This window comes from Carassius gibelio, chromosome B2 (genome assembly GCF_023724105.1).
Source record: "Carassius gibelio isolate Cgi1373 ecotype wild population from Czech Republic chromosome B2, carGib1.2-hapl.c, whole genome shotgun sequence".
NCBI classification, from domain to species: Eukaryota; Metazoa; Chordata; class Actinopteri; order Cypriniformes; family Cyprinidae; genus Carassius; species Carassius gibelio.
The window spans coordinates 26117677-26139384 of NC_068397.1; the positions used below are offsets into that span (position 1 = coordinate 26117677).

At 37.9% G+C, this 21708-nt stretch overlaps 1 protein-coding gene across 8 annotated transcripts in view; it reads left to right on the plus strand.

Moving 5' to 3' along the window:
- Positions 1-21025, plus strand: part of yeats2 (YEATS domain containing 2) — a 35365-nt gene extending 14340 nt beyond the window's left edge. For 5 of the 8 annotated variants that reach the window (XM_052548283.1, XM_052548282.1, XM_052548278.1 and 2 more), the window contains 19 exons: positions 1548-1642; positions 3366-3545; positions 5081-5321; positions 6483-6644; positions 6738-6856; positions 7128-7274; positions 10213-10395; positions 10621-10945; positions 11548-11682; positions 15261-15347; positions 15468-15651; positions 16145-16221; positions 16599-16678; positions 16770-16971; positions 17788-18026; positions 18113-18187; positions 18552-18625; positions 19259-19336; positions 19783-21025. In XM_052548283.1, coding sequence (XP_052404243.1) covers positions 1548-1642; positions 3366-3545; positions 5081-5321; positions 6483-6644; positions 6738-6856; positions 7128-7274; positions 10213-10395; positions 10621-10945; positions 11548-11682; positions 15261-15347; positions 15468-15651; positions 16145-16221; positions 16599-16678; positions 16770-16971; positions 17788-18026; positions 18113-18187; positions 18552-18625; positions 19259-19336; positions 19783-19825 — 2726 coding nt within the window. In that variant the 3' untranslated portion in view covers positions 19826-21025. The remainder of the gene's footprint in view (positions 1-1547; positions 1643-3365; positions 3546-5080; positions 5322-6482; positions 6645-6737; positions 6857-7127; positions 7275-10212; positions 10396-10620; positions 10946-11547; positions 11683-15260; positions 15348-15467; positions 15652-16144; positions 16222-16598; positions 16679-16769; positions 16972-17787; positions 18027-18112; positions 18188-18551; positions 18626-19258; positions 19337-19782) is intronic. The other 3 variants (XM_052548280.1, XM_052548279.1, XM_052548281.1) reach the window with 1 other exon arrangement.
- The last annotated feature ends 683 nt before the right edge of the window (positions 21026-21708 follow it).

Sequence of the window (21708 nt, forward strand, 5' to 3'; positions counted from 1 at the left end):
TAGAATTACACACAATAACAATATCATGCATATTCATTACCGTGATACATTGCATAATCGAATACCGGCACATGTCTAATTGACACACAAAAACACAAGAAGTTAATGTAAAAGAAAACACTCTTTTCATAACGCTTGTGAATAGGGAGGGTTGCTTTGATCAGGATTTTTGAGGCCGATCTCCGATCACAGAAAGCAGTATCTGCCGATCTGATCACCTATACCAATCTTTTTAAAGCCTTCTTTTTTTTAATCGTATAGAATTATTTATAGTGATGATCCAAACAAGATTAAATATTTATTACAATCTATCCTGCGGTTCATAAAGAACTTTAATTGAGAACTTTAAAATTATTGCATTATCTATCTAAAAGTACTCTTTCCCTTTAAACCTAGCCAAAAAACCATAGCCTATGTGTTGGCTGTGAAACCCACTAGACTTTAATTTTATGCATTTATGGTGTAATTACTAAATTTTTGTGTCAATGCATCTTCATATTTACTACAAACAATGTGCTGTTACTTTAATTTAGCTTGTGCAGTGCAGCAAAAAATGGTCTCTGCATTGCTGCAGATGCGCCACTCCTAAACGCACTGCCAGACCGCAACCGTGTGCAGTGTGAACACTTTATCCATTAACATGAGCACGGAAAAAATATGGACCACATACGCACTGCAAATGGAGTAATGTGAACCTGGCATTATTATGTGTGTGTGCTGCAGGTGTGCATGAGCACACAGTCTTCAGGAAAGTGCCATGAGAGTTGAATGGTTAAAACACTGACAAGAATTAAAAAGAAAAAATGCAATTTATAAACTTTAGTTACGATGCAACACTGCCTACTGATATTTGCTATGTCGACTGTGCAGCATGCAGCTCGATTATAGTGCAGACACAATGTTATTTGAAGTCATTTGCATTTTGAGAGAGAAAGAGTTGATTAACTGTTTGTGAAATTATGTCTCATCTAGAAGCTTCATTCATTTCAAATTACTTATCAGTAATTTATTCAGTTAATTTATTCATAATCAGTTATTTAATGAAGACATATTAATTGTACCTCACCTAAAGCATTAATTATTTTACCCGCACCAGACAGAGACTGAGACATTGCCACTGCATGTCGAGCCAAACCTCTCAAGTCAGCGTCATCAGCTTGAGAACAGTTTTATGAGATTGGCCTTTTAAGAGACCGCTGATCAATCATCCCAAAGCGATTATTGGCCAATTGTGATCAGTAGCCGATCAGTGGGAGCACCCCTACTTGTGAAAGGGGTCCATAAAATGCATTTTTTCTTTTGTTTTGACCGATCTTGCCGCAAGAAAAAAATATTTTATTGTGAATGAGTAATACATGAATGCTTCGTTTTAATTTATTTGCTTATTTTTTCTCAACACCTTGTAATTTTTAATGACGATGTCATAACTCGATCTTCCAACTGACCTTTCTCTGCTGACAAATGCCGGATATCAAGTTAAACTCCATTAAGCTTCTGAAGTGTATTACATATTTGTTATATCTGCTGTTTTCACGTGTTCATCTCAGGCAGTCCGACGACCAAGCAGAGCAGCACAGCCCATGGTCCCCGATCGCCTGCTTCTAAAGTTCACACCAGCAGCTTCCTGTCCTCTGGGGTCAAGGTGAGATTGACTCTCTCGGTGAATGGATTTATTCAGTGCAACTCACGTTTGATTGAAGTTTGGGGTCTAAGTGCTGTGGCCCGGCTCTCTGTTCAGGACTTGTGCAGAAGAATTTACCTTCTGGTTAATGCGCTTTGCCTCCTTTTAGCAGTCTTTTTGATTTAATACCATGCATTAAAGTGGTGAGCATCTCACTCTTGTTCCTACAAGGCACCTGAAGTAAAGGGTGAGTGGATGAGAATAGAATATCAGTAGAAATTATGTGGGTATTGTGAGTGAAATCAAATTATAAAATACAGATGTAGGCTATTGTAAACAATGTGGAACAATCAATTCCCCTTCAAGCAGATTAGCATGATGAATCAGTACATATTTCTGAGAGGAAGGCACCCCTAAATGGAGATTAATTTCTCTGTCATTGTTCTATAGAGCTATTAATATGGGTTCTGCTGTTCTTTACATTCATACCAAAGCAGTAATAGGTTGTCTGTCCCTCTGTTGAACTGAGGAAAAACTGACTCAAATTAGGTGATTATCTCTCTCTCTGTCGTTCTATCTGGGTTATTCTCTGAGGGTGTTTCAATGTTTTCTGTACACTGTGGGCTAAATTAACACCGGTAGTTATTAATAGTTACAGTCAGGCAGTGCAGTAAGAGGTCTGCAGCAGCTGTGCATGTGTGAAGGTGTAAAAATGGGACATCTATCTGTGGCGTGATCTGTGCAGAGGACTGAAGTATTCCCAGAGCACACACACACACTCATACGTAAACATGCAGTGGGAATGGTCCACAGATGTTTCTTCAGAATAGTCAAAAATAATTTTAGCTTGTGTATGGGGTCAGTAAGATTTTTTTTATGTTTTTGATAAAATCATCTTTTGCTGACCAAGCCCACATTTACAGTATTTGCTCAATACATTGATATTGTGAATTATTATTTAGATAAAACATTTTGTAGACTATGATACGCCCCCCCCCCCCCCCCCCCCAGGGATTCTATGATGAATAGAATTGTCAAAAGAACATAATTTATTTAAAATGTTCTATAGAAAAAAACTTTATAAATGTCTTTACTGTCACTTTTGTTCAATTTAATGCTTCCTTGCTGAATAAAAGTAAATTAATTTCTTTTAAAAATATTTTTGGATGGTACTGTACATAATCTCAAAAACTTTTGTCTGAATACTTAAAAGTTTAATACAGTGTTGTTTAAAAGAATGAACAGTGTAGCTAATATCGAAGACAGAGGGTGGAAACTTTCAAAAAGTAATAAAAAAAAAGATAAGAAATTAAAAGTAAGTTTTGCATTTTAGAGTTTAGTTCAGGGTTACAGTGTGTGAGTGTTTTTACTGTTGTTTGTATGAGAAATATGACAGTGATGTTGAGATTATGTGCGTTTTGTATGATGGAGTTTGCATTGGTTTACATTTTAGATTTAGATTTAGTGTGCTACTGGCTGGAGAGGTGAATCTCAACTCAAGTTCACGGAGTTCATCTCAATGTTCAGCCTCTCACTCAGAGAAGCATATGTTTTTCCTACCCAAGGGAATGTGTGATTCACTATATTAACTTCAGATTGGATCACACGCCCAATATCTCTGCAAAATATCTTGGTTGAAATTGAATCGTGAATCAAACTGATGGCTTTTCAGTGCACATCTCGCTGTAATATGACAAGCACAGAGTAATAAAAATTCTCCCTCTGTCTGTCTGTCTGTTTAAAGGTTATAATCAAGCAAGAACCAGGAGAGGTGTCCTCCCAGCCGTCACCACAGCAACAGGTCATCTCCACAGCAGCTTCCCAGCAGCCACAACAGTATGTGACAGTGAAGGGAGGTCACGTGATAGCCATGTCGCCGCAAAAACAGAGTGGGGCAGGGACTGGAGGTGCCACACCCAGCAAGGTTTTTATGAATGCTCTTTTGTTTAGTTTTTTTGGTTTACCACTGCGATAATGTTTAATGTTTTTGACTGTTTATATTCAATATTTGTTTGACTCTTTCAAGGAAAACGCTACTGTTTTTCCGTATTTCACTATGTTCTTCCCTCAACTTAGACGAGTTGATACATACCTCTCCTGTATCAGTGTGTGTACTTAATCGCTGCAGCGTGCAGCACCACTATGTTAGTGTTTGGCTTAGCACCATTCATTCCTTAGGATCCAAACAGGGATGAATTTAGAAGCCGCCAAACACTTCCATGTTTTCCCTATTTACATGAGTAGTTACACGAGTAAGTATGGTGGCACAAAATAAAACATGTTGATTTTGTAAACGGATAAAAAATTATAAATATAATTTATGGCGGAAGAGCACTTCTCAGCACTTCGACCTCGGCGCAATAATATCATCACTCCTGAAAACTCCCTCTCCCTTTCCCTCTCCCTGCACACCTGCTCTATTGGTAGTAGTTTGGGGGAGTTTTCAGGAGTGATGATCTAATTGTGCCGAGGTCGAAGTGGTGCTAAGCTAAAAATGCTGACATTTTGGCACCATGTGCTACAGCGATTAAGTGCAAACACTACACTAGAGAGGTACATATCAACTCATCTAAGTTGAGGGAAGAACATAGTGGAATATGGAAAAACGGTGGTGTTTTCCTTTAATCTTAAACTGTTTTCAAACCAAACCCTATTGTTCCATTCTTTGCCTGTTTCAGTACCTTGTGAGCTGCTTACCTAAATATTTGGACATCATAGCTCAAAGATTGTTCAGATGCATCTATAATGTCCAAAAACAATATCTAGCTAGTTCTATACTTCACTTCTGTATTTCTATAGTTTCATTCCTCAATGCAAGCTGTCCTGTCTGAGAGAGTTTTTGAAACTGGAGTGTGCTGTGGTCATGCGGTCTAAACATAGCTCAGGCCATTGTGTCTCTGTGGACCTCCTACTCTTTACTCCAGCCTTTTTTAGCACCTAAGAGTCAAAGTCACTCGTACATCCTGTTTAAAAACTGTCCATATACAGTATGAAATTCTGCGCAAAAAAGTCTTAACTTTCAAACTCTACATAAGAGTCTTCAGCAAACGTCTTGCATATTTTTCACATTACTCCTTAGAACACTTGGTTTTAAGTGAAGCAATTTTCTTTAGGATCTTTACAAATTTATTATAAATTATTTTTAAAGACAAAGTTTCTTGATCAAGCGCTAATGTTTTCAGATCTTTGAGGTGTAACCACTAATCAGCATTTCTGCAGCCTGAGCAACATTGAGATGTGTATAACTTTCTCATATTGAAATAAGACTTAATAGATAACATATACTACACATCTGTTTTGATTATAAAAAAAATTTGAGTAGAGAAAACATTTGTAAATATTGTGTATATAGAAAGGACACCAAAAGTGTTACATTTATTGATTTATGTTAGTTCAGTTGTGCAGTTTACAAGTATTTTCAGTTGCAGAGTAACTGTGTGTGTGTGTGTGTTTTTGTAGGTTTTGGGGATTCCACTGGGCTCCGCTGTCAAACAGGTCTCTGTGAGCAGCGGGCAGATCTTGGTCGCTAAGTCCAGCCCCTCTATGTCCAAGGTGGGGGGCCCAAAGCAAGTGGTAGCACAGGGTGTCGCTAAAGCAATCGTCAGTGGAGGAGGCAGCGGTGCAAGCGGCATCACGGGACAGCAGGGGCATGCTGTTACCAAGGCAGCAAGTGGGTCTGGAGGAAGTGGAAAGAGTGGAGGTTGGTGTACACATTTTTTCGTGATCATCATGCCATAAGGTGACCCAGATAATTGATGTGATCTTGTGTGTTTCCTTTGAGATAACTAAGGGTAACGTGGAAACGTGACAAGTTGTCAGCATCAGGTTTTCTATCCTCATTGAAAGCTAAATAAATTGACAGCCTCAACCAATTAGAACTTGATGTTTAATATGCAGCTATGTGGAATGAAATTTTGGTCCAATAAATGTGAATAAAGCGTTTTTGATTGTGGTTTGGGAGGTGCTTGTTTGTGTAAATGCAAAGATGTGTATCTGAATCTTGAAATAAAAGTGTGCATGTGTTCATTTTTAGAAGGTGAGGTTTGAGAAGCATTTGTCTTGCCAGGGAAGTTAATTAAGATGTTCAGAACAGTGTGTGTGTGTGTGTGTGTGTGTGTGTGTGTGTGTGTGTGTGTGTGGGTGAAGGAACAAGACTGTACATTTGTTTGCGTGTTTGGAGAAGTGTTTGTCAGGCTGATCAGCAAATGTTGTGCTGAGAGGGAAATTTCACAGGGCTAAACTAAGTGTGTGTGGCTGTACCGCAATGCTGACTAAACCATTAGGAAACACCATTATTCAGTCAGACACTTGTATCTCCCTGCCACCACAGGGGGAAACAGGGTTTAGTTTGATTAATTTTAAAAACACCTATATGTGGATGCATATAGACACCTTGTTAGTGGTATAAGAAATAGATTTAAGCTGTATTGCTGAATTTTTTTTTTTTATAGGTTCCATGTTTTTGCATCATATGAGTCCACTTATAATATCAGTTTAGATTACACCAAAATGAAGCTGTGTACACATTTATTGTTTTTATAAAAAGTAATATTGTATTGCAAATTTTCACGTTTGAATGAGTGTTTTCTATTTTAATAAATTTTTAAATATTATCGGGTATCAGTTTAGTGCTTCCCTGATAAATAAAGGATTAAATTTGTTTGAATGATAGCGCATGTACAGTGAAAACATATAGCTGCCATGTGCTGTCAAGGACAAAAACATTCAATGAGGAACTGATCAAGTTCATATTCACTGATAATTTACCTAATCCAAATTCAACCTTTATTCTCTGACACTGTACTATTTCCTGATATATGTTTCTCTTTTGTTTAATTGTTGTTGTTGTTTTTTTATATAGTTATGGCCACCTTACAACTGCCAGCAAATAACCTGGCAAACCTGGCTAATCTGCCTCCGGGTACCAAACTCTACCTGACCACCAACAGCAAGAACCCATCGGGCAAAGGCAAACTGCTGCTGATCCCACAGGGAGCCATTCTGAGAGCCTCAAACAGTGCAGGTCAGACACATATGTGTTATGAATTTGGGAACATTCTCATTGTCACTTTCTGTATTCAGATAAATATCTAACTATCTTGTTCTCTCTCTGTAGGCCAGCAGTCTCAGAGTTCTGGTTCTGGAGGGTCACATTCCTCCAGTGGGTCCTCAGGGTCTGGCAGCCTGCCTTCCAACTTATCCTACACTTCTTACATCCTCAAGCAGACTCCTCAGGTAATAGTCTTTGCTGTAAATAATTTATGACATGCACTAACTAGTAGAATTGATCCTGACATACTAGTTGTTTAGTTCAATCTAATCAATTTTAGTTTGATCGTGTGTACTCTTACTTTTTTAAATAGACTCATTCAGTTACTCTTACATACTATTTTAATGACCTCTGTTTAATATGTTAAAACAGTGTCCAGTCAAAGACAGACACATCCCAGAAGCCTTTACTGTCAGTTTGGGTTAAGCTGACAAAGTCACTATTACGTTTTTTCAGGGCACGTTCTTGGTTGGCCAGCCAGGGGGCTCTGGGAAACAGAGCTCTGGTGGTCACGTGCCATCCAGTCCTGCATCCAGTACCCAGCAGGCCATTCGGGTCACAGCTGGACAGAAGGCAGCCATATTGGCTCAGGTGTGTAACAAAGTAAGGATTTAATAACATAAAATCTCTTTCCTTTGATATTCCCCCTCTACTGTTTGAAGTTATATAGCTACGGGGATATGTAATTTTTTATGTATATATTATTAATTGATATTTTAAAAAATTACAATGTTTAATATAATTAGAGAATATTATGTTATAATAATCTATTGGATTGCACAGGTGTTCAGGTCATGCTGTAGGTTTTATTTTAGGTGCAGATAATGCAGATGGCAGATGTTTTGTCTTTATTTCACAGTACCTGACCACTTTAACTTTTTACTGTATTCAGAATGCAAGCTCACAAGTTTTGTAAAATGGCATTTCTTTTTGCCATGGCACTGTAGATAACAATTCAGCAGAGATGTATTCAGCCACAAATTAATTTATCTAGCTAAAACAATAATAAGTTAGCTTCAAAAAAATATAGAAATAAAATGTTAAATCTCGTACTCACTCACTCTCAGTGACTCAGAAGGAGTGGGATCAGTTTACCTACTGTAAAAAGCAAAAGTGGTCAGGGGTTTGCCATGATTTCTTCCCTCTTCATCATCGATTTCTTGCTCTCTCTCCATCTCATTGATCTTGCTTTATCTCTTTCTTTCTTTAACTTGCTGTACTTTCATTAGTGTTACACAATGCCTCTCCTGAAGAGCTCACACTCTCTAGAGCCCTTTCTCTGTGTGTGTATGTGTGTGTCTTCCTGATTATAAGATAAAGGCAAATGAGTATGCCTGCAGCTGACATTTGAGCTGTAATTCAACCTGTAAACACACACACTCATGGGCTTCTCTTCCTTCCTTCCTTCTCTTTACACCTTTCTTCTTGTTGCTTAATTATCCATATAAATCATACTCTTCATAAAGTGGAGCACATAGGGTACCATTAATTCTGCTCATTAGTTTATTATAATTCTCGTTATACCCCTCAGCACAGGTGAATTGTAAATCAAATCTCTTCCCCTGGTGTTTACTACTACCTACTGGAAGTTGTTTGCATGCAGTAAGATGACCATACATATTGATCAGTGCCTGATTTACTTCAGTAATCTGGAAGTCACGGTGGAGTGTTTCTGTTTGATGGAGGGTATTTACTGTGGGCTTAAGAGCAAGAGAGAAACAACTTTAGAAGGAAAGATATGCGAGAATGAGTGTGAAAAACAAGTTAAAGCTTGCAAAACTGCATATTCTGTTATTTATGTAAGGGAGATACTTGCAGTCTTTTTCTCACTCTCTTTTCAAGTCCAGTGAAGCTGTATTGGCATGAATATTAAAGTCTGTTATTGCCGAAACCACTGTTAAAAAGAGACTAGGAGAATCTCATTGTAGATTGTGTTGTTCAATAGAATATTCCTTATTTACTAGAGCTACAAACTAACATTTGAGGGCAGTGGCACCAGCACCACTAGGTTCTCTAGATGGTGGCGCCAGAAGCAGATTTGGTAGTTTTATTTACTTTTAAGTTAAGTTAAGATGCATAGAAATTAACTTTTATTAACAGTAACAGGTTTTTAGACAAAATTTATATATTCCACTCTTAAATGTACCATAACTTTTCTAGCATATGGAACTGACCAACTTGAGTGATTATGTGTGATTTTTAGTAGCAAATTGAAGAAAGTTACAACATACACAAAAAAATTCAAAATTCTGACAAAATCTGATTTCTTGATTTTATATTTTATCATAACAGTGATTTTATAATTTCAAAATATAGAGAAAAGGTAAAAATTAATGAATAATAAGCCAATAGGTGATCCTCTGCTGCTGTCTACTGGTTTTAAGTGTGATTTTATGTATTTTATACATTTTACACAAGTGTTTGTTTACCACAAAGTATATTTTGTTCATCCCATTAAAAATAACATTCAAACTGGATCATCTTATAGCTTTAAAGTCCTGGAAATAGATGTGTGAAATGCTTGAAAGTCATTGAAAAGTGCTTGAATTTCTCTCACAAAAGGTTGTACAAACCCTGAAATTGTTTATATAATGCATTTGACTATTTCTACAACAACACCATGGTTACAGTTAGCATTAGCATTTGAATGATTCCAAAGTCCTTTTAGGCAAGTCGTGCCACTCGGCCGCCATCTTGGCAAATGCCTCTGGGCAGCTATTTCAGACTAACAAGACCAGGCTCCTATATCTAAATGAATGGGCACTTTCACTGATCACCGGGACATAAAAACTGCATGTATAGAAACAGCAATAAAATATGATAAAAATCGCTGAAAAAGTTTGATGACTTTGCCGCACAGGTTATACTTTTACTACGCATGCATAAGGGTTCCTCAACTGTGCGCACATGTCAGTGGAACCAGACGATAGGCTTAAATGTTTCCCGACTTGACTGTTAAAAGCAGATAATTGGCTTTCCAGCTGGAGGGGCGGGACATGTGAATACAACCGCCATCTTTGCCGTTACGGGTTTTCCTTATATAGTTGTATTGAAGATTGTGGAAGTGGCATGTCTCTTATAAATTGTCTCTGATGATTCTCACTAGACCTCGCAGTAACCTTATCATTGTGCTGCGAATTCAGATGCTTCTCACTGAATCTCGCAGCACTGTTGCATCTGTGCAGTAACAGTGTCGCGAAATCAACTTTGTCTCCAGAGTAAAGATGTTCTGAGCTCGGAAGTTTGTTTGGATACGGTTCGAGCTGATTAACGGTCTGCGCTGTGCAGTTGAAATGTAGCATGGTTTAGTTTCGCTTTTGTTTTGTTTGCCATTTGATGTTTCTCAAATGCAACAGAAATGGCAGAGCTTATGAGTTGGGCAACGTCGCAGTCTGGAGCCCTGTTTACATTTTGGAGTGATAGTAAGGCTTACAGTTTCATTTATCGCTAAAAAAACCAGAGCCTTTGGTAGGAATAACATATGTCTTAGATTGCTGGGTTTAAGTTTTTCAACTTCTTTCTTTAAATGTTTGATTGACAGGTGGTGGGTGGGTCTCAAGGTTCTCAGGTGAAGCTGTCAGATGGTTCAGTGAAGATGGTAACAGCTGGTGCAGCAAGTCACCTGAATAAACCTGGCACAACAACCCTGAGAATGACTGGAGGCGTCATCACTGCCACAAGCTCCACCCCATCCACACCCAGTGCCACACTCACCTCTCAACAGGTAGGAGATTTCGGATCAAGAAGTGTAGATCCTTCCCTACGAAAATCTTATTGGACTAAAATCACATTCCATGATTAGATCATTCTGTAGCTTTGACCTACAGCTTTCAACTTAGATGAAAAATGTTCATGCTGGAAACTCATTGTGTTGTGCCTCCATCACAAAGCTGATATATTGAAGTCACTTTGTCCATTTATAGCCCCTCTAATGATTTTCCCCGTACAGTCAGCAGAAGCCGCTGGAGGATCGTCCTCTCAGCCGTTCCCTCAAACGGCAAAAGCACCACCGCAGCATTCTGTGCTTGTAGCTGCCAGTCAAGCTGCGGTGATCAGTGCGGCCAAGAGTGCCAGCTCTGCCACCAACACAGCAAAGAGTTCTGCCTCTGTTGTCACAGTCGCAAAGAGCGTCAACATGCCTCTCATTAGTCTGTCGAAGGGGGTGGGGTCGTCTGTTGTGGGCGGAGCCAAAAGCTCCAGCCCATCACTGGTCACTGCAGCGTCACTGATAAGTGGAGGGACGGTCAGCGGGAAAACTACTGCCACTATCTCAGGTAACCAGTCGTCTTTTGTCTAGAGCTGCCCCCTTGTTTAAAAAAAAAATGAGCACACCTTTCGCGGGCCCGCACCACCTGGAATTTCACCGATTTTCCAATTGGTTCAAGTTAGTCATGCAAACTTGCCATATTGATAAACAGAAAGCTGCTTGGTTTTAAAGTGACTTCTTCTGTGTGAGCTGTGCTTCATACATCACTAAACTATCGACAGTAGACAGTGGCCTGTGAAATTTCACTGAAAAAAATCTAAAGCTAAAACAGCTAAAGCTCTCACAGACTCTTACATTGGATTACATTACTCTTAAATTGGAACACAAATGTCTTTTCTCCATCTGTTGGCTAAATTGCCTCTGTCCATTAGTTTCAAGAGTGAATTAAATCTTTATCAACACTTAATTAGGGGTGGGTGATATGTCAAAGTCTTATAACATCAGATTTCACAGTAACGATTGCAATATGTGAAATGAAAAATGGTTTATATGTTAAATAACCATGTTACATTGCACATTTTGGATAATTCAAGCCATCTACCCCTACTTGCATTGCTTGAAATGCTTTCTTTTTTAGGTTCACGTCACCATGATTCTCTTCATTCACAGGTATGTTAAAGTTGCATCCAGCTCAGTCCAGTTCCCAGCAGACGGTTCTCACCATCCCAGCCAATCAGCTGAAGCAACTCAGCGTAGGCAGTGCTTCCTCAGGGCTGCAGACCATCTTGATGCCTGTCGGCAAAGGTATCAGCACCCCGTTTCTCTGATACCCACACAGCCTGACTCACACTCCTGATCTCTAGTGTCCTGAAGGCTTTGAGTCTGTGTAATATTGTCAAGTTAGACTATTTTCAGCTTCATGTTCTAGTTAACTGCTCCATTCCAAAACCTGGAGAGGTGCATTGTGGTTAGAGATTTTGGATGACAACCAAAAGATTGCAGGTTCGGGTCCCTACAAGTGGTGATTTATAATTCAGCACCATTTTGATCTAAAGCAAGGAACTCTTGTGTGTCATGTTGGGCTGTGTTGGGTTGTTAAGGAGTTTTAATTCTGCCAGCCTTCATGGACTGACATTTTTTTTGTCAGCTGTGTTGAGCCTGCCAGATTGTATTTATCAGAGATGTTTGTTTTTGTTCAGCATTCATCAATGATGACAGTAATGGGTGAACGGTGCTCCAGAGACACTCTCCTGTCAGATACAGTTTTGATTTTCTCATTTTGTGTTCTCTTTACCTGGTTGCTATCTTTGTTTTAGATTGATCTGTGCAGCACCATGGTAGCAAAGGCTGCCTCAGTTTAGTTTTTGTTGAATGAGTGCAGTCCTTGAACATCAGAGCAGTGAGACAGACCATTTCCTGTAACAGTATTCAAGCTGTTGTCATAGTGATAGAGATGGATGGACGTATGGAAGAAAGTAATTGTGAGATTACATGATTCAGTAATTGAGAAATGGAAGGCCTGAGTGCTCTTAACATTTATGAGAAACAACAGGAACTACATGACTCAGAACATAAACACTTTAATGCTACCTTAGTCATGGCTTAAAGAATATTTGTACTAAATTAGCACAATGGGTGGGCAGTATGCAAAAATGTTATTTCATAATATAACCAATACTTATTTTCGTTATTTTATCTTTATTACAATGCCAATAATTTATCTCGCTCTATTTAGGTTTCAAGTAATACTATAGAAATTGAATACTAGTATAGAGTATAGAATATTGAATACTCAAATGTAAAATTAAAACATTCTTGTTTTTGGATGTAGTAGTTACTGTAGTACTTTACCTTGCTCACACACTCTTATTATTTAAGCACATTGTGAAGGGTCTGATTTTCTATGATCAGAAGAACATGAAACAATTTTTGTAGCATTTGTAGCAATTAAAGTCAACCTAAAACAATCTTTGTACTAATGGCTTCTTTAGAGGACCCCATATTTACATCAATACTGTACAATTTGTATTATGGCTTGTATAATAATGTTCCATAAATAATATATAAGTCAGAGTTAATTTACCCTTGTGCCTCATTCGGGACGATCCAGAAAAGATTTTCACTTCAGGTCTAGCAGTACCCTAGAGGATGCTATTTATGTATATTTAGCAGTAAATTAGTATTGGTCCTAAATAAATTGTAATTGTGTATCTTGACCATACAATTAGGCTTGTATATTTTGTGAAGAATAACAATGCTTGCCAGAAAATAGGCGTCAGGCTTGCACTTACATTCATTCTCTGCAGCAGTCATGCATTGTGTCTTTAATAAATGAAAAAATATATTAAAAAAACTATATATCCAGATACATAATACTACCACTGTAGTATTTTATATAGGCCTATACACTTCCATTCAGAGTTTTGAGGTCGGTAAGATTATTTCATATTTGAACTTCTCATATTCTCCCCAGGGCTTATTTGATCAAAGGTATGAAATATTAAGGGAAACAGGTTAATTTAGCTCAAAGGGAATCATTTACAATTTAATAGGGAGTTTGGAAAGAATCACTGTTTTACGGCTGATCACTGAGTCGGCCATTGATTTACTGAACGAGACATATAACATAAACTCTGCAATGGATATTAAAATCCAAATATAGTGATAACACTATTAATTAGTAAAGTAACAAGATCAGCATTTTAAGACATTAACTTGGCATTTAAACACATTAAGTGTAAAGTGCCTGTGTAAAGAGGTTCCCTTTATTGTTGTCCAAAAGGGGGTTTCCCAAGGTTGCTGATTGGCTGGAAGTTCAATAGTCTTTGAAGTGACGTCTTGGGAAACCAATGATTGGGTGTTGGCTGAAGATGCGGAGTTGTGGGCTCGGTTTAAGTTTTAGACGGGCACTCGAGGTCGAACTCAGAGACACGGTGTTAGGCAAAACTTAACTCAGAACCTGAAACTCTCAACAGAAAATAAAATAAACTGAAGTAAAAGAATAGAAGAAAAGTTTGACTAGACTAGGTGGCGTTTCTTCTCATTGTGGCTAAGTAGCAGCGAGTGTGCGGGCCAAAGCACGCTGGAATGGCACTCAAAGAACGCAAAAAACAAAAGCTAAAAGCACGGCTACAAGCCATGACCAAAAAGCTAAAGAGCTAAAAGGCAGGCATGACTAAAGGCAAAAGAAAAAGGATAAAAAGCTAAATTTTATGGTGTCCTGAGTATTTAAACCGGGATGTGGGATACCTCCCAAATGGTGTCTTAACCAATTAGATATTGTCTTTGCTCGGTGAGTTGTATATTCCTCATTCCCATCCATAAATCAAATGTTATCTTATCAATCACGTGGTCCGAATTTCTCCTCTCGTGCAGAGTATAATTTTGGACATGATTCCTATAACAAGAATATGATACATTTGACAAATAATTGATTGGCAGGCAAGAAGATTCAAACACACGCATACTAAATATGAATATGAATCATTAAGCTATTCTATAGTTATTAAAAAGACATACACAGTAAGTGATTAGAAACATGATAGTCAAATGTGTGGGTTACATATATGATATAGAGTTAAGCAATGAAGTCAAAGTCCTTTTGAGTTCATTTTGGTGCATCTACATCTGTAGAAGACAGTTTCTGTGCCATTCTTTGACATAAGGACATGTTCTGTGGAGACCAGAGGTTAAAAGGTCCCCTAAAGGAATTTCAGTCTGGTTCTTTTCTGTAGGTGGGAGGAAGTCAATCCAAAGAGCTTGTGATCCTGATTACTATCATGGATTTACATGTAATGGTCATGCTGTGCATCTCTTTGACCACCAATCTTGATTACTTGCCCCAAATTTGACAATCTCCTTTCCAAATTGGAATTGTCAATAATTGTTCTTTTGTTCTAATGTTGACAGCTGTTCAAGCTGCTGTTTAGTGGACTTGCTTCAGACTCATGGCGCTAGGATTTGATTTCCAACATCCTGTGTCTTGAGCCTTTTTGTGGAATTGCGCTCCTCATGTTTCAACCATGCTCCCAATTGAATCTTTAATTTGTGTGGTTCGCTCTAAAACCCCACAAAATGTTGTGAAATATTATTATGATTTAAATTAATTGTTTTATTTCTGTGAGTGCAAAAAAATTTTAGCAGCTATTGTCTTCAGTGTTACTTGATCCTTCAGAAATCTTTCTACTCTGCTGATGTGGTGCTCAAGAAACATTTATTCTTACCTGTGTTAACAACACTTGTGACTTGTGCTGCTTAACAGAAACAGTTATACCTTTTTTCAATATTTCTTATAAATAGAAATTGAAAAGACATTTTTTTTTTTTAAATGAAAATGTTTGTAATGATATAAATGTCTTTTGTCTTTTTTGATCATGATACAGTCATGCAGTCTGGTGCTAAAGGTGCATCTAGTAGCAACACAACCACAAGTGGAGCTGCTTCCTCAGCATCCACACCTGTACCTCAAGGTGAGACATGCACATGTGTGCGCGTACACACACACACACATACATTGGATATGATGTCAAGCAGTTATGTGAAAAACCATTCAATCCACTGATTTCCACTGTGTTCGTCTCTTTACATAGTTAAAACTGAACCAGGTTTGGTTAGCACCACTTGTACAACTCCAGTACCCCAACCCCAAACATCTGCCCCAGCCTCTTCAGCACCCTCCTCTGGTCCACTGCCGACAACCCCCACACCCACAGACACAGCTGCTAGTATTAAAGTAGAACAAGGCATAGAATCTACAGCACATGACCTTATCAAGTAAGAAGGACACACACTATTGAGTCTCTCATTTCTGATCTGTCTGAATGTCAGTTTTTCCCTAAGGATTCTTTTTCTGCAGAGGGGCATTGACACCCGCAGACATGCACATAGACAATTTAGAATTTTTTAATTGTCGCCACAGTAACATCTAATCAGTAATATTACTGATAAAATTCTCATGACACTTAATTGGGTTAACACTGATGTAATCCTCATGACATTTTAAGTTGGATTTCACCATAAGTAATGACTTGCAGTTTCTTGAGTAAATAGTTAATTCATTGACCAATTCTTAGTGAGTGAGCAAATTTTCTTACCAATTCAGACTCATTACACATAGGGAGTAAAATGCAGTATAAAGATGTATTGTATATTTATTATTTTATCATCAGATTCAATATCAGTGACGCAAATGGAAATTTTATTTTAGTATGTTAGAAGCTTGTAATATTTGGGTAGATATTTAAAAGAAATTGTCAATCTCTCTTAGTTCGGAGCACATAGAGAACATGACACAACTTCTGACGGCCATCGTGAAGAAATTCCCTCTGATTGTCACTGAGAAAAGTAAGTTTGACACTTTCGAAGACTTTAAAAACACCATGAAATAAGTCAACTATTTTTTTAATGAAAATTCTAGAGTCAGAGAATGTTGTTTTTGTATTTTTTATTTGAAGTCACTTACGCTCACAGAGGCATTTATTTGTTTTCTGTTTTAATATATTTTAAAATGTATTTTATCCCTGTGATGGCAAAGCTGAATTTCTAGCAGCCACATGTCCAGTCACATGATCCTTCAATAATCACTCTAATAGGCTGATTTGGTACTGAAGAAACATTTATTATTATCAATTTTGAAACAATTGATTGTCTCCAGTCATTAAGTCTGCATAAAAAGAGTCAATTTACACTAGTCCAAACCAAAGTTGGTGTGTTCTTCACAGATGAGGACTCTCATCCATTCTGTGCCACCTCTGTGGATCAGTACTACTCATGGAACATTGGCAAACGCAGAGCTGCAGAGGTACAGAGTTGCTTGTTTCATCTAGTCAGAGTTGCATCTGTAAGCTCTGCTGGATTGTGTTCATTTATTTTGTTTATTTCTCTCTGTGTAGTTGCAGCGAGCAGTGGCTATGCGCCGTGTATGTTCTGATCTTTTAGAGAGGACCCCTCGGCTTCAGGCCCTCACTCCACCCAGAACTAAAGAGGTGCTCTGCTGGTGCCGTCTTCGTGGTTACACACCCCCTGACCCTGAACCTCAATGTATAGAGGAGGACTCCATCGAGGACATACTCACACAGATCGACAGTGAACCCGGTGAGTGTATAAGTTATGTAATGGCATACATGCTTGTGTGTGCTTTGAACTCTTGGTTGAAGTTAATTCATCATGGCCTGTGTCTCTCTCAGCTATCCAAAACTTTGAATTGCACAAGACTTGTCACAGACAATGCAGTAGTGTTCGCTCTCTCTATCTTTCTCTCACTCACTCACTCACTCACACCCCTCTCTCTCTCTCTCTCTCTATATATATATATCTCACTCCCTGTAGTTCCAGTGATGTTGCATTAGTTTGTATAATGATGAGATAAAAAATATCAATGTTGGGCATGAATTCAATTTGGGCATAAGCAGCTGAAATTGAGCATCACCTCTGCTTCAATCCCTACTGAGCTTCCTACCTAGAGCATTTTTAATTCATGCAGATTTCATAGATAAGGCTGTACTAGAATCAGGGGCGTAAATGTTCTTCAGTAGTTATGTGTAAGTAGTAATAGCTACTAAATAGAATTCTAATAATAATTATGCAAAATACAAACTATATATTATTATTATTATTATTATTATTATTATTATTATTATTATCATTATTATTATTATTGTTATTATTATTATTATTAATAATTATGATAATAATAATAATTATGTTTGGAAATTGGAACAAAGCCATAGTGTAGATCAAGATTATTATTAGTTTTTGGTTGGTTTGTGTAGTTCTGCTTCCTGCTTGTGAGGAGTTGTTGCTGTTTTACACTAAGACATGTTTGCTTGTGTGTGTGTGTGTGTGTGTGTGTGTGTGTGTGTGTGTGTGTGTGTGTTTGTCTCTCTCTCTGTGTGTGTGTGTGTGTGTTAGACTGCAGCTCGACTCTGACAGGCTGTGAGGAGTTGTCACAACGTCTGGAGCAACTTCAGAGGATTCTGAAGGCGGAGCCTGACGAGGAGGACGATGAACTTCTTGACATCATCAGTGTGAAAGACATAGATGCTGCCAAGGTCCAGATCAAACTGGAACAGGAAGAGGCCGAACAGGAACCCAAGTTCTTCTTGGGGCACTGCCCATCAACCCAGTTCATCAGAGACACGACGGAGCAGGTGAGTGAGTCTGAAATGTTTTTTCTGTCTATCAGCAGACTTTTTTGCTGTGTCATAGATGTAATGATATTGTGTGTGTGTGTTAGATCGGTGTCACACTGCAGCAGGTGGAGGTGGAGAAGAACGTTTTTGCTCCAGTCGTGGAGACCATGATACTTAAGGTAAGCGTTGAATGAGTAATTAGTTTTATTTTTAGAGAGAAAATTTGACTTAATAGGGCTGTTCACATCATGAATGACAGCTAGAAAGTTTTAACACCCTAATGTAAGCCATCTTTATAGTTCATGGTGTGAACAGGCCTTTGCCCTATTTACTAAATTTTAGTTCTATGGTAAATGGTAGCGTCTCCAGCTCTTATCTCATTGGTCTTAAATATCAGTCCACACAGGTGTTTATTAAGCATCAAATATGTTTATTAATTTGTCTTTTTTCATCAGTGAGAAAAATTATATATTTTTTTGTCCTGGGTATGACAGTGTGTTACAATAGTAGATAATGCATTTCGTTGTCTAAAACTCTCCATAGGCTGTGGAGCAGTTTGCCAGTGAGATCCTCAGGGAGTCTTTGGCCAGTGCCCATGGGAAATCCCAACAAAACAGGTCAGTGCATCCGCCAGAATGCCAGTACAAGATTAATCAGGACAGATGGGCAGAACAGCACGATTCAGAGGAAGAGTAGTTTCCAACTCTCTTCTGCTCTTTTCAGATAGTGCTTGCTAAATTACTTCATGGTCATTTCTGAAGAGCTCTTGAGCATTGAACTTTGTCTAATGTGATTTGATTGTGATTGTGAGAGGAAGTGCTTTATGATAGTATATAATTATCAGAGCGCTGAGAATAGCTCATGAAATCTGATTTATTTGAGTGGTAGAGCAGCAGAGCCTGGCCCTGAGAGAGAAGAGATTGGCTCAGTGCTGCTCTACTTACTCAGCACATCTGCTTTCATTCACATGCCTGACACACGCTCACAGATTGAGCAGAATATTTCATCGGCCTTTTATACAGTGTTCGGTAACTGCCTTTTATAGAGCACCGCTTAAATGATAATCAGTCAAGCAGGAACTGATCGAAGTCGCATACATTAACAGAAAGCAGCATTTCGACAAGACTCACAGATCTCTCATTTAATGCTCAAAGGTCAATAACCCCATTATACCAAGATAGCAAATGTACCATGAGATTTCTCTGTCTGTTTCCCATCCTCGTTTCATTCCTCTCTTATTGTCTCCACAGAACTCCGAGAGAGATATCGGCTATGGACGTGCATCAGGCCATTAGCTCTATTCCCACCTGTGATTTTCTGACTAATAGGTAATTTTGCTCATCCTAATTTTAGGCTTTTCAGTCTCTATCATCAGGGTTCCCATGGTCATTGAACAATGTGGAAACATTTGGAAACAATGAAATACAATTTTATGAAAATATATACATTAAATATAAATAGACATGGAAATGTCTCTAGTAAAGTTATGCTCAGTATTAAATGTTTAATTTGCTTTGAATGACCTTTTAGCAGTGCAGTTTCTATAAATAAAATTATTTTAAAAAAAGAAAAATCTAAAAAGTAAAAAAATAAATAAATACAAATTGAAATGTCTCTAGTAAAAAAATATGCTCAGAATTTAAATATTTCATTGACTAAATACCCCTTTATTGGTGCAATTTCTGTAATATGATTTTTACAGTTGGTTAAAATGTGTGGGAACCCTGTATCACCATTACTCTTGCAGTTTTATTTATTTTAAAGTCTTTGGTAGGTACATGGGCATCATGGTGAAGGATGAGAGCCACGATGACTAACATCACTCCTTGGCATCTGACTACAGACGGACAGGTGGCCTGTCATACACAGACTCCTCCCCCTCACATTCTGTAAAGGTGGAGAATGTGCCAGGGCTGGCCAATCACAGGTGCAAATGCCCTCTTACTAGACGCTGTCATAATAGAAGTAAGCCATTATTTCGACAACAGCTGTGTTATCTATGAGGGTACTGAACCCAAACAGAGCTTGATACACCGCCTGAACAGCATTTGTTGCGTATGGCTACATCACTCTATTTATTCGTTTTTTATACTTCCTTTATGAATTCTGTGATATTTATGAACTGTGGTCCAATATATGTTACAGTACAGTGTTAATGAGCAGGTACAGTAGACATTATTCTATTCTACTTTTTTTTACTGGGACACTAATGAAACCCCAGACCACATTAACTTGCTTTCCTACTGACACAGAGCTTGTTTAGCTTTTGTTAGTCTTATAGTTCACCCAAAATAATTTACTCACCCTCATGTTCAGAACTTCAGTTTTAGGCATTAATCTTTAATCAGAAGTGCAGACATTTAAATGAGCCTCTGAACAATTAACCGTAATGTTTTTCTGTTCGGAAATGTCATTATCAAGCAGGATTTATTTGGAGAAGGTTTTATGTGAAATCATCCGTTCATTGTCTTCTTAACGGGTCTTATGTGAAAACTTTGGGTGGAGATTAAATGTCCATTTTGAGTTTTACATCTTCACTAGGGCAAAGAATGTCTAAGAAAAGTCTTAATCGTGTTTTCTTCATGAATACGAGTCATTTTCATACAGCTGTGGGATTTATGAAGGATTGAACAGCAGTGAGTGTGAACTGTGAACGTTTTATTTTCTGTTTTGTACCGTTTCTGTTATTTTGGGGCATTGAGGAAAAATGTGCATATAGGCAGGAGGTATTCTTGTATTTGCTGAAAACAAACTGTTGTGTCCTCTGGTTTGGTGGGCAACTTTGTGTCATACAGCTAGCATCGGTTTCTGTGTCCGTGTGTATAAAACCATCAAGAAACTTGTTCTGGTGGTGTGTTTGTGTTGATGGGAGAGAATGTGTTGCTGTGTGTGTTAATTCAGTGTTAAAGTCTTTACTTGTCTAACTGAACTAATGAATGTTTTTCCTTCACACTGTGTATCAAAAAAAAAAAAAACTATTCTTTTATTAAAAATGGTCAGTCTGCCACAAAGATGTATGCAGCTGTGCTGAATTGTTTTATTCTTTTTCCAACTGCCAATACAAATTAAATCTCACATAGCAAAACGATAACAGAGATAAACTTAGAATTATGTTTTGCTTAATTAGTTAATTAGTTTTTTGGGGGCTGAAGATATTTCTTTGTCATCTGGTTATTTTGACCAGGTGACGATTTTCATTTTGCTGTGAATTCTTGTTAATGTTACACACACTGGTATAGAAGCCCGTTTCTGCCACTGACTAATAATAAAAAGAAAATAATAAAAAATAAACTAAAAATAAAAACTTTTTTTTACACAAACTCGCAATTCTGGATATTTTTTTGATTTGTCAGAATTGTGAGATATACCGTAAACTGCCAGTTCTGACTTTTTTTCTCAGAATTGCAAGATATAAACTCACAATTGCGAGTTAAGTCAGACTTGTGCAATATAAACTCGCAATTCTGAGAACATATATTTTTTTCTCCTTAGAAATCAACTTTTATTACTTGCAATTCTTAGAAGAAGAAAAAAGTCAGAATTGTGGGATATAAAATCGCAAGTATCTTCTGTATTTTTCATTCATTGGCGGGCTTCCATACATTGGACTTCCGTACATTAGACTAAACCCCCCCCCCCCCCCCCCAACACACACACCTTTTTTTTTTTCATCACACAACCGTTCAATATAATTTGTATA